Raw genomic sequence first — 17760 nt, 5'->3', positions numbered from 1 at the left:
CACAAGGACACCAGAGCTCAAGTGGCTCAGAATGAATTCCATTTGGAGATGCTGAATTTGACGGTTTTCAAAATCCTTTTACTGTGGTTCAAGGAATCTTAACTCCAACTTTTAATGAAGAGTGTTATTCAATATGAAACATCAGTTTTTTTTTATATTTTGAAATGGTGACAACTCACACCCACATCAACAGTTTATATTTGATACTCAGCATATTAATTGATTCTCATTTTTGGAATGATCTTTGAGGGCTTTAGGTTGACCTATACGTTGATAATTGTTGGTACCCAGTTGAGGTATAGGATGGGATAAGTGGTAACATGCACTGCCCATCTTCACCCATCAGCGTACCTCAGCCCCCAACTTCAGAACATATGACACTGGCTGATATCTAATACCTTGGACCATCTCTGGAGGGGATTTTCTCTGTAGTTGGAGCTGTGGATCTTTATCCAGTGAACTAATTTGGGATTTGCTTTACATACAAATGCCCATCCATATGCCAAAGACAAAGTTCTAGGTAGCTGCCAAATGCCTCAAGAGTGAGTTAATGATTCAAACCACATACCACGAGCACTGAATTCACCAGTTTCCGAATCTCTCCTTCCTCCATCCCATATCAGATCCACCCTCTTGTTTTGACCTACCTGTCCATCTTCCTTCCCACCTAGCCACTCCAGCCTTTCTACCGACCTATCACTATCACTTACTATCTTTGCTCTCCTATCACCTACCTTTCCCCTACCCCCACCCCCATCCTCCCAGTTACCTCTCAACCCCTTCCCCCCTCTTCAATCCTAAAGAAGGGTCCTGCCCAAACTGACGACTCTCCTGCTCCTCGGATGCTGCCTGACCTGCTGTGCCTTTGCCAGTGCCACACTTTATCAACTTTCATTTTTCTGCAATTGAAAAGTTCATTTTAATAATTGGCACAAGAGATGGGAAGTGAGTGGTCAGATGAGCACTCTTAAATTTGTTTCAGCATTGACACTCTTCAATTACAATGCATCATGGGACAAGGATTCCTCTGAATTAAAACTATTTATTAAGTGACAGGTTACGTATAACCAGAACACACTGCACTGACACAGCAGCATCAATACCTTTTTCTGGATGAAATCAATTAGATTTTGCAGGTCCAAATCATCCCTGTATCTGATTATCCCTTTCTTGAACAAAGCCACAGTTTTCGTTTCGACCTGAAGTGAATGAATAGTATGAAACGTGATTTTGAAGCAGTGAGAGAATTGAGATAAAAACATAAATTTGCTGGAGAAACTCAGCAACTCTGCCAGCATCTATGGAGAGAAAATGCTATGAACCAGTTCTGCACAAGGGTCACTGGACCCGAAATATTAACACTGCTTTCTCTCCCCTCAGATGCTGCCAGACCTGTCGATTTCCTCCACCAGGTTCTGCCTTTGTTTCAGATTTCCAGCAGCCATTTTGAGAGCTTTGCGATCTTCTGTTGCAACCCTGAACTCTGACAAAAAGGAAGCCCATTCAACTGGGAGAGCAACCAATGCCATTGGCATCCATGTTCCTGAATGTTTCAACAGATGGAGATTGAGCACCAGAGTACACTCTATGGTTGGGTCCTGGAGATAGGCTAGTAAACGTTGCTGTGATCTTTCCATATATGACCAAAGGTGATGTTTGTACTGAAGCCTTATAAACACTGTCTAGATACAGGACTTCCCCTCTTCCATGAAGGCTGCTAGAGAGGGCCATCCCTAGTAATCATATGATCTTATATCGCTTCCCACTGGTAATGTAAGCTATTTTATTTACATAACAACATTAACCCTTGACATGATAAAATGCACCCTCATCTATCGTCAGCCAAGGCCAAAGAATTGACAGGGCTTAATCCATGCCAGTTAGCTCCATTCCCGTGCTCTCCCCAATTTCTCTGATCCCTGTAAACTGGGCAGCATAGTGGCTCAATGGTTAGCACTGCTGCCTCACTGCGCCAGGTTCGATTCCAGCCTCGGGCAACTGTCTGTGTGGAGTTTGTACATTCTCCCATGTCTGCTTGGATTTCCTGTGTGTGCTCTGGTTTTCTCCCACAGTCTAAAGACATTCCGGTTAGGTGGGTTGGCCATGCTAAATTGCCCATAGTATCCAGGGATGATCATGGTGGCTCAGTGGTTAGCACTGCTGCCTCACAGCGCCAGAGAGACGGGTTCATTTCCCGCCTCAGGCAACTGTCTGTGTGGAGTTTGTACATTCTCCCCGTGTCTGCGTGGGTTTCCTCCAGGTGGTTCGGTTTCCTCCCACAATCCAAAAGATGTGCAAGTCAGGTGATTTGGCCATGCTTAAATTGCCCTTTAGTGTTAGGAGGGAAATGGTTCTGGCTGGGTTACCCTTCGGAGGGTCGGTGTGGACTGGTTGGGCCAAAGAGCATGTTTCCACACTGTAAGGAATTGAATCTAATCTAATTAGCCATGGGAAATGCAGGGTTGGATCTGGCTGGGGTTGCTGCGTACTCAATGGGTTGAATGGCCTCATTCCACACTGTTCTATGATGCTGAGGATAGTCGATCATGCACATAACAATCACTCTGTGTTTCAGATCTCCCTGCACCCATATTCCTCTTTTGGAACAGCTGGGAAAGACAAAAATAAATAAATATTCAATTTACCTTTTTGGAGAATATGAAGCCAAGTGCAGCACCTATTATCTGAGCCAGCAGGATGAACAGGAGGAATCCCATAAACTGTCAATAAAGACACACGTCTCAGTTTATACAGTGCAGATCAGCAAAAGCTACAATTATTAAACTCAGCAGCAACAACTCCTGTATGCTCAAGACCCAAGCTTGCGTCTGGTTCAGGAGGATATTAGACCACTCGTACTTAAATTTTAATGGTCCACTGTTTGAAAAGGTTGTAATTGAAGAGCAGAAAACTGTGCCCTTTACATCTGGATTTCGATGATTTCAAAAGGAAATTGATAGATACTTTCAGGAAATAAAGTTGCTGAGTTGTATAGACCAAGAGGGAGAGTGGGGTTGCCTGGATTGTGAGGGTGTTAGTATAGACTCAATGGCGTCTTCGGTGCTGTAAATGACAGTGTGACTTCATGAGTTCAATGAGGTCATTTGGCTGCTCTGGAGACCTCTGCTGGGCACCACCATCTTTGCTCCTGACAGGATGGGCGGGAAACAATGGATACCTAGTCATGCAGCTCCTTCAGATTGATGGCTGAGCCTGTACTGGGTATCATGAATCCCCTGATTAGATTAGATTAGATTACTTTACAGTGTGGAAACAGGCCCTATGGCCCAACAAGTCCACACTGACCCTCTGAAAAGCAACCCAGACCCATTTCCCTACATTTTGTGCATGGTTTGATCACCCAGTGGGCTAAGGGATTCCTGCTGACTGTGAAAGCCCTCCACACATTTGATACTGAAGGCCAAACCTCAGGTCCCCTTGCCAGTATTTATCCCTGAACAAATGACCCTAAAAATACATTATCTATTCATTGTCTCCTTGCTGATTTTTGGGAGATTGGTATGCATAGGTAGGCTACTGCATTAGAGCAGTAACACCTCTGAAGTACTCAATTGCTTTGATGTGCTACAAAAATGCAGTCTGAATTACAATTCCCATGACTACACATCCATCAACATGGTACCTTATTAAGGACATCGGTGAAAAGGTAGGATTTGAATGAGATGGAGTTTGAAACAATTTGTAATAATTGCCACCCAAATGTAGGATTGAGACTCATTTTAGGCGCACATCTGACAATGTTTCAGACTTTTATAAGTTCAGGCACATTTTTACCTTGGTAATAAAGACTCACAATTTTAAGCAGAATTTGATTATTACGCAGTGCTCCAGTGCAGCCTAGAAAAGTGATGCAGAACATTAAACAGCCCACAATGATCAGGATCAATGCGGGGTCCGTTATCAGAGAATCCACTGCATCTGAAAAGTAAAGAGAAGATTCACAATGATCCATATCCGTACACAATCGAGACAGCCATTGTCGAAGGTACAGAGGGTTATCTAACTCAATCTAGATTGGAAACTCGCTTTAAACTAACTCATGTGAAACCGGAAACAGTAAAAAAAATGCAAAATACTTAATGAGAGTGCTTCTGCCTGAGTATCGTAATTAACTACTTGCTACTTTTAACACCACAGTCCTATCCAAACCCTTCTCAAAGGGTTAATGCATTAAACTACAGTCATCTACAGGCTTAGTTGGCAAATAAGGCAAAACACCTCAGGATCTAGTGGATATCTCGCTGGTCTCCTCAAAGTCATACCAACTGTATCTACTGGTCTAATGTAACTTGTACCTACCTGTTATTAGGCAATAAATTACATCATGCTTAAGATAGGAGCCTCTTCTCATTAAGACTCAGATGGTACTAGCAAACTCCTCCCAACCGTATGCTGCCAGTGGTGAGTACTTGAATACCAAATAGACACTGCTCTATTACAAAACAGCATACCTGCCACAGTCACTTGCCTTACAAAAAACAGAATCTTGAGTTTTCTTTGCAGCTTTATTAGAAAGAGTATCCCAATTGACAGAGGGAGAGAGAGGGTAGGTGATACAATGGAAGACTTCACTCAAGAGCCGGGTGCTGATAGGGTTTTCAAAGTGGGTAGAGAAGCAAAGAGGTCTAAAAAGATCTCCAACAGCAAAGGAATTTTTAAAAATTCACTCTTGGGGCACAGTTATCAATGGCTAAGTTGGCATTTGTTGCTTGCTCCTAGTTTCCCCTTGAGGAAGTGGTGGTGAGATGCCTTCTTGAACCGCTGCTGTTCATGTACATTGTAGGTAGACTCACAATGGCCCTTAGGGAAGGAATTCCAGGATTTTGACCCCGCAATAATGAAGGGCCGGTGATATATTTCCAAGTCAGGATGGTGAGTGGCGTGGAGAAGGTCTTGCAGGCAGTGGTGTTCCTGTATATTTGCATTCTTTGTCCTTCTAGATCAAAGTGGTCTTGGGTTTAGAAAGTACTGTCTGAGGCTCTTTGGTGAATGTCTACAGTGCATCTTGTAGATAGTACACACTGCTGCTACTGAGCATCAGTGATGAAGGGAGTGGATGCTTGTGGATATGGTGCCAATCAAGTGGGCTGCTTTGTCCTGGATGGTGTCAAACTTCTTGAGTGGACGCTGCATTCATCCAGATAATGTGGGATGTATTTCATCACACTCTTGACCTGTGCCTTATAAATGGTAGACACCTTTGGGGAGTCAGGAGGTTCGTTTCTCACTACAAACTGAAGGCTCTGCCACCGAAGAAAGAGTGAAGGAGAAGGATGGATTACCTCTAAGGCTGGAAGCAGGGCCGCACAACATTCTGGAGAGGTTATAGATGTGGAGATTGCAGGGTTGGACAAGTTAAAGGTATTAGATGTTGGGGATGGGTGGCAGGGTGGGGAGAGTGTTGGGAACAAGGGCTGGGGAATAACAGGACAGTGAACACAATTTCACAGTGTGTCATGTAGAGACATTGGGGACAGACACCCAAAACCTGCTGAAAGAGAGAGACTTTAAGAATGATCTTTAAGACAAAAGTGAGCTGGGGAGGCAGGATCTAGCCTGTAAGTGGACAAATTGAATGGTGCAATCCAGCATCACCTTAACATGCTTCATTCTTTCCATCCATTGAAGGTGAAAAGTTCTCTTTCCAAAATGGATGAGAAAACCTCTTTAATTGCAAATGATGGGAGTTGAAAGAATGTGTAGGTTTTACAGCATTTGGAATTTATAAAGACCAAGAGCATTTAGGGGTCACTCACCAGAATAGTGTTTATTACCGATAGAGAGACATAACGGTTGTCATGGAGAGTGTTCGCAGACAATGATATATTCCTGTTAAAGATCAATACAGGATCAGATCTACGCAGTCATTATTGAAGGCTTACCTCCCTCAGATGCAGTCTTTGCATAGATGCCCACAGATATCATCAGGCCACTTGCTACCTGTTCAGAAAACACCAGAAAAATTGTGTCACTCCAAAAAGAGGTACTCTAACATTGATTCAACACCAATGCACCCATGCATTAAAAATTTGATGGTTGCTTGCACTTTATCTGAACCTTTGCTGAGACATTTGCAAGAATAGGCAGCCACCTGCTCTTCAGAGTCTGGAGGGAATGAAAGAGAGAGAATGAAGCATTTTGCTGGCAGACAGTGTAAGACATGTGGAATTGGAATGTCAAGTTGAGGCTGTACAGGACATTGGTGAGGCCTCTACTGGAGTATTGATGCTAGTTCTGGTCGCCTGGTCATAGGAAGGATATTATTAAACTGGATTTATTGTTCAGAGTATTGAGTACAGGAGTTGTGAGGTCATGTTGAGGCTGTACAGGACATTGTTTAGGCCACTTTTGGAATATTGCGTGCGATTCTGGTCTCCTTCCTATTGGAAAGATGTTGTGAAACTTGAAAGAGTTCAGAAAAGATTTACCGACATTGTCAGGGTTGGAGAGTTTGAGCTATAGGAAGAGGTTGAATAGGCTGGGGCTGTTTTCCCTGAAGTGTCGGAGGCTGAAGGGTGACCTTATAGAGGTTTACAAAATCATGAGGGGCATGGACAGGGTAAATAGACAAAGTCTTTTCTCTGGGATGGGAGACTCCAGAACTAGAGTGCGTAGGTTTAGGATGAGAGGGGTAAGATATTAAAGGGACCTAAGCGGCATCCTTTTTATGCAGAAGGTGGTGCATGTATGGAATGAGCTGCCAGCGGATGTGATGAAGGCTGGTACAATTACAGCATTTAAAAGGCATTGGACGGTTATATGAATAGGAAGGGTTTAGAGGGATATGGGATTGGTGGTGCTGGAAGAGCACAGCAGTTCAGGCAGCATCTGAGGAGCAGCAAAATCGACGTTTCGGGCAAAAGCCCTTCATCAGGAATAAAGGCAGAGAGCCTGAAGCGTGGAGAGATAAGCTAGAGGAGGGTGGGGGTGGGGAGAGAGTAGTATAGAGTGCAATGGGTGAGTGGGGGAGGGGATGAAGGTGATAGGTCAGGGAGGAGGGGAGGGTGGAGTGGATAGGTGGAAAAGAAGATAGGCAGGTAGGTAGGACAAGTCATGGGGACGGTGCTGAGCTGGAAGTTTGGAACTAGGGTGAGGTGGGGGAAGGGGAAATGAGGAAACTGTTGAAGTCCACATTGATGCCCTGGGGTTGAAGTGTTCCGAGGCGGAAGATGAGGCGTTCTTCCTCCAGGCTTCTGGTGGTGAGGGAGCGGTGGTGAAGGAGGCCCAGAACCTCCATGTCCTCGGCAGAGTGGGAGGGGGAGTTGAAATGTTGGGCCACGGGGCGGTGTGGTTGATTGGTGCGGGTGTCCCAGAGATGTTCCCTAAAGCGTTCTGCTAGGAGGTGTCCAGTCTCCCCAATGTAGAGGAGACCGCATCGGGAGCAACGGATGCAATAAATGATATTAGTGGATGTGCAGGTAAAACTTTGATGGATATGGAAGGCTCCTTTACGGCCTTGGATAGAGGTGAGAGAGGAGGTGTGGGCGCAGGTTTTACAGTTCCTGCGGTGGCAGGGGAAGGTGCCAGGATGGGAGGGTGGGTTGTAGGGGGGCGTGGACCTGACCAGGTAGTCACGGAGGGAACGGTCTTTGCGGAAGGTGGAAAGGGGTGGGGAGGGAAATATATCCCTGGTGGTGGGGTCTTTTTGGAGGTGGCGGAAATGTCGGCGGATGATTTGGTTTATGTGAAGGTTGGTAGGGTGGAAGGTGAGCACCAGGGGTGTTCTGTCCTTATTACGGTTGGAGGGGCGGGGTCTGAGGGCGGAGCCAAGTGCTAGCAAATGGGATTAGATTAGGTTAGGATATCTGGTCAGCATGGGTGAGTTGGACTAAAGGGTCTGTTTCCATGCTGTACATCTCTGTGACTCTATGACTCTATGGAGACATTTCAAAAGAGATTTACCAGGATGTTGCTGGGTATGGAACGTTTGAGTTATAAGAAGAGGCTGTACAGGCTGGGACTTTTTTCACTGGATCGTAAGAGGTAGGAAAGGCAACCTTAAAGAAGTTTACAAAAAATGCGGGGTATGGATAGAATTAATGGTAGTTGTCTTTTCCAGAGGATGGGTAACTTCAAGATAGGGGACACCTTGTTAAGATAAGAAGAGAGAGATCTTTTTTAGGGGCAAATATTTTACACAGAGGGTGGTTCATGTTTGGAATGAACTTCCTGAGGAAGTGGTGAATGTGGGTACAATTACAACATTTAAAAGACATTTGGGTAAGTACATGAATAGGAAAAGTTTGGAGGGATATGGGCCAGGAGCATGCAGGGCCAGACTAGTTTACTTTGGAATTATGTTTGGAATGGACTGGCCATATCAAAGGTCTGTTTCCGGGCTGAAAGACTCTATGACTCTAGACTGCCTGGCTCTCCCAGGTGATATCCAGTAAGATGGCTTGAGCCAGACTTTGGACATAGAGAGGTGGGAGGCTCAAGTTGGCAATGGATCCACTATGAGGGCCTCATCCAGCACCCATGTGTGCTGAAGGACAGAAGCAGGATAGAGGTGGGCACACTGCCTTAAAAGGCAGTTTAGAAGAGGTCATGGAGGCAAGTGAACTGATTAAAAGGTCTGCCTTGGTTGTCTGAAACTTCAGTCAAGTTCTATAAAAAAGCTTTTATGACCTCTATGCTTCACCCCTCATTCCTCACTGCCATAGCAACAGGGACCTGAGTTCAATTCCAGTCTCGGGCAACTGTCTGTGTGTTTGCATGTCGTCCCCATGGTGCAAGGGTTTCCTCCCAGTATTTTGGTTACCTCCCACAGTCCAAAGGCTTGCAGGTTATGTGAAGTGGCTGTGCTAACATTGCCTATAGTGTTCAGGGATGTGTAGGTTAGGTGAATTGGCCATGCTAAAATTGCCCATAGTGTTCAGGGATATGCAGGTTAGGAGAATTGGCCATGCTAAAATTGACTATAGTGTTCAGGGATGTGTAGGTTAGGTGAATTGGCCATGCTAAAATTGCCCATGGTGTTTAGGGATGTGCAGGTTAGGTGAATTGGCCATGCTAAAATTGCCCATAGTGTTTAGGGATGTGCAGGTTAGGTGAATTGGCCATGCTAAAATTGACTATAGTGTTCAGGGATGTGTAGGTTAGGTGAATTGGCCATGCTAAAATTGCCCATAGTGTTTAGGGATGTGCAGGTTAGGTGAATTGGCCATGCTAAAATTGCCAATGGTGTTCAGGGATGTGTAGGTTAGGTGATTTGGCCATGCTGAAATTGCCCATAGCGTTCAGTGATGTGCAGGTTAGGTGAATTGGCCATGCTGAAATTGCCCATAGTGTTCAAGGATGTGCAAGTTAGGTGAATTGGCCATGCTAATATTGCCCATAGTGTTCAGGGATGCGTAGGTTAGGTGAATTGGCCATGCTAATATTGCCCATAGTGTTCAGGGATGCATAGGTTAGTTGAATTGGCCATTCCAAAATTGCCCATGGTGTTCGGGGATGTGTAAGTTAGATGAATTGGCCATGCTAAAATTGTCCATAGTGTTCAGGGATGTGTAGGTTAGGTGAAGTGGCTGTGCTAATATTGCCTATGGTGTTCAGGGATGTGTAGGTTAGGTGAAGTGGCTGTGCTAACATTGCCTATAGTGTTCAGGGATGTGTAGGTTAGGTGAAGTGGCTGTGCTAACATTGCCTATAGTGTTCAGGGATGTGTAGGTTGGGTGAAGTGGCTGTGCTAACATTGCCTACGGTGTTCAGGGATGTGTAGGTTAGGTGAATTGGCCATGCTAAAATTGCCCATAATGTTCAGGGATGTGCAGGTTAGGTGAATTGGCTGTGCTAATATTGCCCATAATGTTCAGGGATGTGCAGGTTAGGTGAATTGGCCATGCTAAGATTGCCCACAGTGTTCAGGGATGCATAGGTTAGAACATAGAACATAGAACATAGAAAAATACAGCGCAGTACAGGCCCTTCGGCCCTCGATGTTGCGCCAATCCAAGCCCACCTAACCTACACTAGCCCACTATCCTCCATATGCCTATCCAATGCCCGTTTAAATGCCCATAAAGAGGGAGAGTCCACCACTGGTACTGGCAGGGCAGTCCATGAACTCACGACTCGCTGAGTAAAGAATCTACCCCTAACATCTGTCCTATACCTACCACCCCTTAATTTAAAGCTATGCCCCCTCGTAATAGCTGACTCCATACGTGGAAAAAGGTTCTCATGGCCAACCCTATATAACCCCCTAATCATCTTGTACACCTCTATCAAGTCACCCCTAAACCTTCTTTTCTCCAATGAAAACTGCCCCAAGTACCTCAGCCTTTCCTCATACGATCTTCCTACCATACCAGGCAATATCCTGGTAAACCTCCTCTGCACCCGTTCCAGTGGCTCCACATCCTTCCTATATTATGGCGACCAAAACTGCACACAATACTCCAGATGCGGCCGCACCAGAGTCTTATACAACTGCAACATGACCTCAGGACTCCGGAACTCAATTCCTCTACTAATAAAAGCCAGTACGCCATATGCCTTCTTCACAGCACTATTTACCTGGGTGGCAACTTTCAGAGATCTGTGTACATGGACACCAAGATCCCTCTGCTCATCCACACGACCAAGTATCCGACCATTAGCCCAGTACCCCATCTTCTTGTTACTCTTACCAAAGTGAATCACCTCACACTTAGCTACATTGAACTCCATTTGCCACCTTTCTGCCCAGCTCTGCAGCTTATCTATATCCCGCTGTAACCTGTCACATCCTTCCTCAATGTCAACAACTCCTCCGACTTTTGTATCATCCGCAAACTTGCTCACCCAACCTTCTAACCCCTCCTCCAGGTCATTTATAAAAATGACAAACAGCAATGGTCCCAAAACAGATCCTTGCGGAGCACCGCTAGTAATGGGACTCCAAGATGAACCTTTACCATCAACTACTACCCTCTGTCTTCTTCCAGGCAGCCAATTCCTAATCCAAACCTCCAACTCACCCTCAATGCCATACCTCCGTATTTTTTGCAGTCGCCTACTATGGAGAACCTTATCAAATGCCTTACTAAAATCCATATACACCACATCTACCGCTTTACCCTCATCCGCCTCCTTAGTCACCTTCGCAAAGAATTCAATAAGGTTTGTGAGGCACGATCTGCCCTTCACAAAACCATGCTGACTATCCTTGATCATATTATTCCTATACAGATGTTCATAAATCCTATCCCTTACAATTCTCTCTAAGACTTTGCCCACAACAGAAGTGAGACTCACCGGCCTATAGTTACTAGGGTTATCCCTATTCCCCTTCTTGAACAAGGGAACCACATTTGCTATCCTCCAGTCTTCTGGCACTATTCCTGTAGACAACGAGGACATAAAAATCAAGGCCAATGGCTCTGCAATCTCCTCCCTTGCTTCCCAGAAAATCCTCGGAGAAATGCCATCAGGCCCAAGGGATTTATCTATTTTCACCCTTTCCAGAATTTCCAACACCTCTTCCCTACATACCTCAAAGCCATCCATTCTAATTAATTGTGACTCAATATTCACATCGGCAACAATGTCCTGTTCCTGAGTGAATACTGACGAAAAGTATTCATTCAGTGTCTTCCCAATCTCTTCAGCCTCCACACGCAACTTCCCACTACTATCCTTGACTGGACCTATTCCTACCCTAGTCATTCTTTTATTCCTGACATACCTATAGAAAGCCTTAGGTTTTCCCTAATCCTACCAACCAAGGACTTTTCATGTCCCCTCCTTGCTGCTCTTAGCTCTCTCTTTAGATCCTTCCTGGCTACCTTATAACTCTCAATCACACCAATTTAACCTTCACGCCTCATCTTTACATAGGCCACCCTCTTCCCTTTAACAAGGGATTCCAATTCCTTTTAAACGACGGCTCCTTCACACGACCCTTTCCTCCCTGCCTGACAGGTACATATTTATCAAGGACACTCAATAGCTGCTCCTTGAACAAGCTCCACATATCGATTGCGCCCTTCCCTTGAAGCCTACTTTTCCAAGCCACGCATCCTAAGTCATGCCTCACCGCATCATAGCCCCCAGCTATAACTCTTGCCCTGCAGTGCACACTTATCCCTCTCCATCACTAGAGTAAAAATAACCGAATTATGGTCACTGTCCCCACAGTGCTCACCTACCTCCAATTCTAACACCTGGCCTGGTTCGTTACCCAGAACCAAATCCAGTATGGCCTCACCTCTTGTTGGCCTGTCTACATATTGTGTCAGGAAACCCTCCTGCATACATTGGACAAACACCGACCCATCTAACGTACTCGAGCTATAGCTTTCCCAGTCAATATCAGGAAAGTTAAAGACCCCATAACAACCACGTTTTACTTTCACTCTTCTCCTGAATCATCCTCGCAATCCTTTCTTCTACATCTCTAGGACTATTAGGAGGCCTGTAGAAAACTCCTAACAGAGTGACCTCACCTTTCCTATTTCTAACCTCATCCCAAACTACCTCAGATGGCGAGTCTTCATCCATCATCTATAATGTTCAAGGATGTGTAGGTTAGGTGAATTGGCCATGCTAAGATTGCCCACAGTGCTCAGGCATGCATAGGTTAGAACATAGACCATAGCAAAATACAGCGCAGTACAGGCCCTTTGGCCCTCCATGTTGCGTCGATCCAAGCCCACCTAACCTACACTAGCCCACTATCCTCCATATACCTATCCAATGCCCATATAAATGCCCATAAAGAGGGAGAGTCCACCACTGCTACTGGCAGGGCATTTCATGAACTCACGACTGTGTAGGTTAGGTGAATTGGCCATGCTAAAATTGCCCATAGTGTTCAGGGATGTGCAGCTCAGGTGAATTGGCCACGCTAAAATTGCCCATAGTGTTCAGGGATGTGTAGGTTAGGTGAATTGGCCATGCTAAAATTGCCCATAGTGTTCAGGGATGTGTAGGTTAGGTGAATTGGCCATGCTAAAATTGCCCATAGTGTTCAGGGATGTGTAGGTTAGGTGAATTGGCTGTGCTAATATTGCCTATGATGTTCAGGGATGTGTAGGTTAGGTGAATTGGCCATGCTAAAATTGCCCATAGTGATCAGGGATGTGTAGGTTTCGGTGAATTGGCCATGCTAAAATTGCCCATAGTGTTCAGGAATGTGTAGGTCAGGTGAAGTGGCTGTGCTAACATTGCCTATGGTGTTCAGGGATGTATAGGTTTGGTGAAGTGGCTGTGCTAAACTTGCCCATAGTGTTCAGAGAAGTGTAGGTTAGGTGAATTGCCCATGCTAAAATTGCCCACAGTGTTCAGGGATATGCAGGTTAGGTGATTTGGCCATGCTAAAATTACCATAATGTTCAAGGATGTTTAGGTTAGGTGAATTGGCCATGCTAAAATTGCCCACAGTGTTCAGAGATGCATAGGTTAGGTGAATTGGCAATGCTAAAATTGCCCACAGTGTTCAGAGATGTGCAGGTTAGGTGAACTGGCCATGCTAAAATTGCCCATAGTATTCAGGGATGCATAGGTTAGGTGAATTGGCCAAGCTAAAATAGCCCATAGTTTTCAGGGATGTGCAGGTTAGGTGAACTGGCCATGTTAAAATTGCCCATAGTGTTCAGGAATGTGTAGGTTAGGTGAATTGGCTGTGCTAATATTGCCCATAGTGTTCAGGGATGTGCAGGTTAGGTGAATTGGCCATGCTAAAATTGCCCACAGTGTTCAGAGATGTGCAGGTTAGGTGAACTGGCCATGCTAAAATTGCCCATAGTGTTCAGGAATGTGTAGGTTAGGTGAATTGGCTGTGCTAATATTGCCTTTGGTGTTCAGGGATGTGTAGGTTAGGTGAATTGGCCATGCTAAAACTGCCAATGGTGTTCAGGGATGTGCAGGTTAGGTGAATTGGCGATGCTAAAATTGCCCATAGTGTTCAGGGATGTGCAGGTTAGGTGAATTGGCCATGCTAAAATTGCCCATAGTGTTCAGGGATGTGCAGCTCAGGTGAATTGACCACGCTAAAATTGCCCATAGTGTTCAAGGATGTGCAGGTTAGGTGAATTGGCCTTGCTAAAATTGCCCATAGTGTTCAGGGATGTGCAGGTTAGGTGAATTGGCCACGCTAAAATTGTCCGCAGTGTTCAGAGATGCAGAGGTTAGGTGATATGGCCATGCTAAAATTGCCCATAATGTTCAAGGTTATGTCAGTTCGGTGAATTGGCCATGCTAAAATTGCCCACAGTGTTCAGAGATGCATAGGTTAGGTGAATTGGCCAAGCTAAAATAGCCCATAGTTTTCAGGGATGTGCAGGTTAGGTGAATTGGCTGTGCTAAAATTGCCCATAGTGTTCAGGGATGTGTAAGTTAGATGAATTGACCATGCTAAAATTGCCAGTGGTGTTCAGGGATGTGTAAGTTAGGTGAATTGACCATGCTAAAATTGCCCATTGTGTTCAGGGATGTGTAGGTTAGGTGAATTGGCCATGCTAAAATTGCCCATAGTGTTTATGGATGTGTAAGTTAGATGAATTGGCCTTACTAAAATTGCCCATAGTGTTCAGCGATGTGTAGGCTAGCTGAATTGGCTGTGCTAAAATTGCCCATAGTGTTCAGGGATGTGTAGGCTAGGTGAATTGGCCATGCTAAAATTACCCATAGTGTTCAGGAATGTGTAGTTTACGTGAATTGGTCGTGCTAAAGTTGCCCATTGTGTTCAGGGATGCGCAGGTAAGATGCATCAGTTGGGGGAAATGTACAGTAATAGGATAAAGGAATGCGTCTGCTTACTCTTTGGTGGGTTGGTGTGGACTTGTTGGGCCAAAGGGCCTGTTTCCACACTGTCCGGATTCTATGATTCTGTGATTGCCATGCAAAATCTAGACCTTTACGCCTTCCATGCCCTTTCACAGCCTTCATCTCATATTCATTATAGGAAAACTTCAGGAACAATGTGGAAGTGGGAAAAAAAACCCTTCTAACAACATACTGAAGAAAAAAACATTCATTCATCAAACACATTCAAAATGTATAAATCCTTCAAGTGACCAATCTGTTATAAAAACAAATTAAACTTCTATTCACTAACCACATCCTTTAAAAGCTTCTTAAAGTTGTCAATCAACTCTTTCAGATAAATGGGTCGTTAGTTTTATTAAAGGAGGCTGTGGCCTACAGTAATGGCACCCGACTTGTAATGCAGAGTACCAGACTAACTTTATAGGTTTGAATCACACCAAGCAGATGGTGAAATCTGGAATTTGAAGGTGACTTAATGATGATAATGTAATCGCTGTTGATTGTTATAATTACTAACTCACTAATGTCCTTTCGGAAGGAAATCTGCCATTCTTACTGGCCATACTGGTTCATATGTAACTCCAGACTCACACAGGAATGTGTTTAACTCTTAACTGCTAACAAGTTCAAGGACATCCAGTTCAAGGACAATAAACTCTGGTCCAGTCAGTGACTCCCACTTCCCATGAATAAGTTAAAAAAAATGTTCAGAGTGGACTTAATGATAATAATAAGCTTTAGGACATATCAGCAATGAAGCCCTTTGAAAGCACAGGAATGGACAACTAATTTGTTTTCCAAACCAGGTGGCCTGTCAATCTATGCACTCCAGCCACAGATATCTGCTTTCTAACTGTGACTGAAAGCTGCTATAGTTTTTACCATGGTTAATCCACCTAGCCTGCACATCTCTCAATACTACAGGAGGACTATGGGAGGAAACTCGAGCACCTGGAGGAAACCCACACAGACATGGGGAGAACATGCAAACTCCATGCACTGTCACTTGAAGGTGGAATCAAACCCAGATCCCTGGTGCTGTTCGGCAGCAGTGCTAACCACAGTACCACAGTGCCGCCCTGAAATGATAGCAGGGCTTCCTCATCCAGGCCCTGGCCCCCATTTTTAAAGGTCTCCATAGTCAGTCCACCTGTGTGAAACTATGGCTCCCGAAAAAGTGCATTTTCCTGTTTGCTGTAACTAGTGTATCATAGAATGGGTTACCATCTACAATTAAATCATTTTAGTAAGGAACTCCAGGTCAGCAATAGAATGCAAAACACACTCACATTCTCCTGCACAGCGAAAATTAAGGGTAACCTAAATGAAGGACTTAAGACGAACCAAAGAATTGATGGCTTCAATAGAGAGAAATGATATCCTTTGCTGGGGAAGTCCAGTATTAAGGAGTACATTCTTAATTGGCCAGGGGTGACCTCAGGGAAAGGATGATGGACATTCCAGCTCTCCCTGCAAGCTGCTCAGAGGTCACTGAACCTTTCAAGGCTGAGATTGGTAGTTTTTCTTTGTTTGGGATAATGGTTTGCAGAGCCAAAACAGATAAACAGAATAAGGTACTGATCAGCTACAAACTAACTGAATGATAAAACAGGCTTGAGGGGCAGAACAATCTCATCCAACTAATATATGAGCTCATCTGGATTTAAATTCCATCCGACAATATAGTTGGCATTTCCATTTTCTCTGAGGGTCAGGGAGGAGAGAGAATTTCAATGTTTTGATGCAAAGCCAGATGAATGGATGAATATCATGCTCGGCAGTATGTGGAACTGGGTGAGCCAACCCTATTTAGTGCTGCACATTACTGAGGGATGTCCCTTCGACAGACCTATTACTTTCAACACTACAACCCCTGTCAATGAGCCAGAGTCAGGGCTTCAGATGTGTGGTGCTGGAAAAGCACAGCCGGTCAGGAAGCATCCAAGGAGAAGGAGAGTCATCAGGAAATGTCCTTTTCCTGATGAAGAGCCAATGCTCGAAACATCGATTCTCCTGCTCCTTGGATGCTGCCTGACCTGCTGTGCTTTTCTAGCACCACACTCTTCAATACTGATCAGAAGTAGACTGAAGTTCACTGTTTTTACACAAATGAGAGTAGAAAATTTTTGCCTTGACATTTTAGATCTCGGCACTTGTCCGAGAGAAAATACCTTTTCTGTTGCAACTAGATTGAAGCTTTAATGAGAAAGGTCAAAGTTCCACTGTATCTTCTGCAAAGTTTGTACAGATCCATTTTATACATGCTGTATTTTCTTATATATAATTTTTCTGAATAAAGTATATTTTTGAAATTACAAAGAAACATGCCATATCAGAGTCCGCAGCAGAGCACTGCACACCATCTGACTAGGAGGCACACGCTTACTGTGGTGACACTCAACAAAATGTGACAACATATGTCACAACTCACCAGCCCGTCCCCTGGCTTCCTGTCTTCACAAACATCACTCCTTCCACATAACTGCTCACTGACAAACCACAATGAGTTGTTTCAATCCATTCTCCACCCTCCCCCAATCTCACTTACCAACTCTACAATCACCTGATCAACTCCTCGACAGCCTGCCTTCCAACACAGCTCCCTCCTGAGCAGGATACACCAGCAGAAGAGTGGGGGAAAAAAAGGTCACCAGCAAGTTTCTGGGGACAAACCCCACCTGTCAATGAAAAGCTTTGAGCTGCCACAGCATGTGTGGTGTTTGCTAAATTTAAATCCAAATTTGCTAAATCCAAATTTTGGGTGGCACGGTGGCACAGTGGTTAGCACTGCTGTCTCACAGCGCCAGAGACCCAGGTTCATTTCCCGCCTCAGGCGACTAACTGTGTGGAGTGTGCACATTCTCCCCGTGTCTGAGTGGGTTTCCTCCGGGTGCTCCGGTTTCCTCCCACAGTCCAAAGATGTGCAGGTCAGGTGAATTGGCCATGCTAAATTGCCCGTAGTGTTAGGTAAGGGGTAGATGTAGGGGT

General features: G+C 44.8%; 1 protein-coding gene across 1 annotated transcript in view; it reads right to left on the bottom strand.

The window, feature by feature from the left end:
* The window catches only part of LOC140457804 (tetraspanin-33), a 41009-nt gene that overhangs the window by 10607 nt on the left and 12642 nt on the right, over positions 1-17760 (bottom strand). Inside the window, exons 2-5 of the mRNA XM_072551426.1 lie at positions 5904-5961; positions 3815-3939; positions 2646-2720; positions 1104-1199 (exon numbers count right to left, since the gene is read on the bottom strand). Of these exons, the coding sequence (XP_072407527.1) occupies positions 1104-1199; positions 2646-2720; positions 3815-3939; positions 5904-5961 (354 nt within the window). The remainder of the gene's footprint in view (positions 1-1103; positions 1200-2645; positions 2721-3814; positions 3940-5903; positions 5962-17760) is intronic.

The sequence above is a fragment of the Chiloscyllium punctatum genome, chromosome 32, assembly GCF_047496795.1.
Source record: "Chiloscyllium punctatum isolate Juve2018m chromosome 32, sChiPun1.3, whole genome shotgun sequence".
Lineage (NCBI taxonomy): Eukaryota > Metazoa > Chordata > Chondrichthyes > Orectolobiformes > Hemiscylliidae > Chiloscyllium > Chiloscyllium punctatum.
The sequence above is the reverse complement of the archived record's forward strand: the minus strand, read 5'-3'. Positions and strand labels throughout refer to the sequence as shown.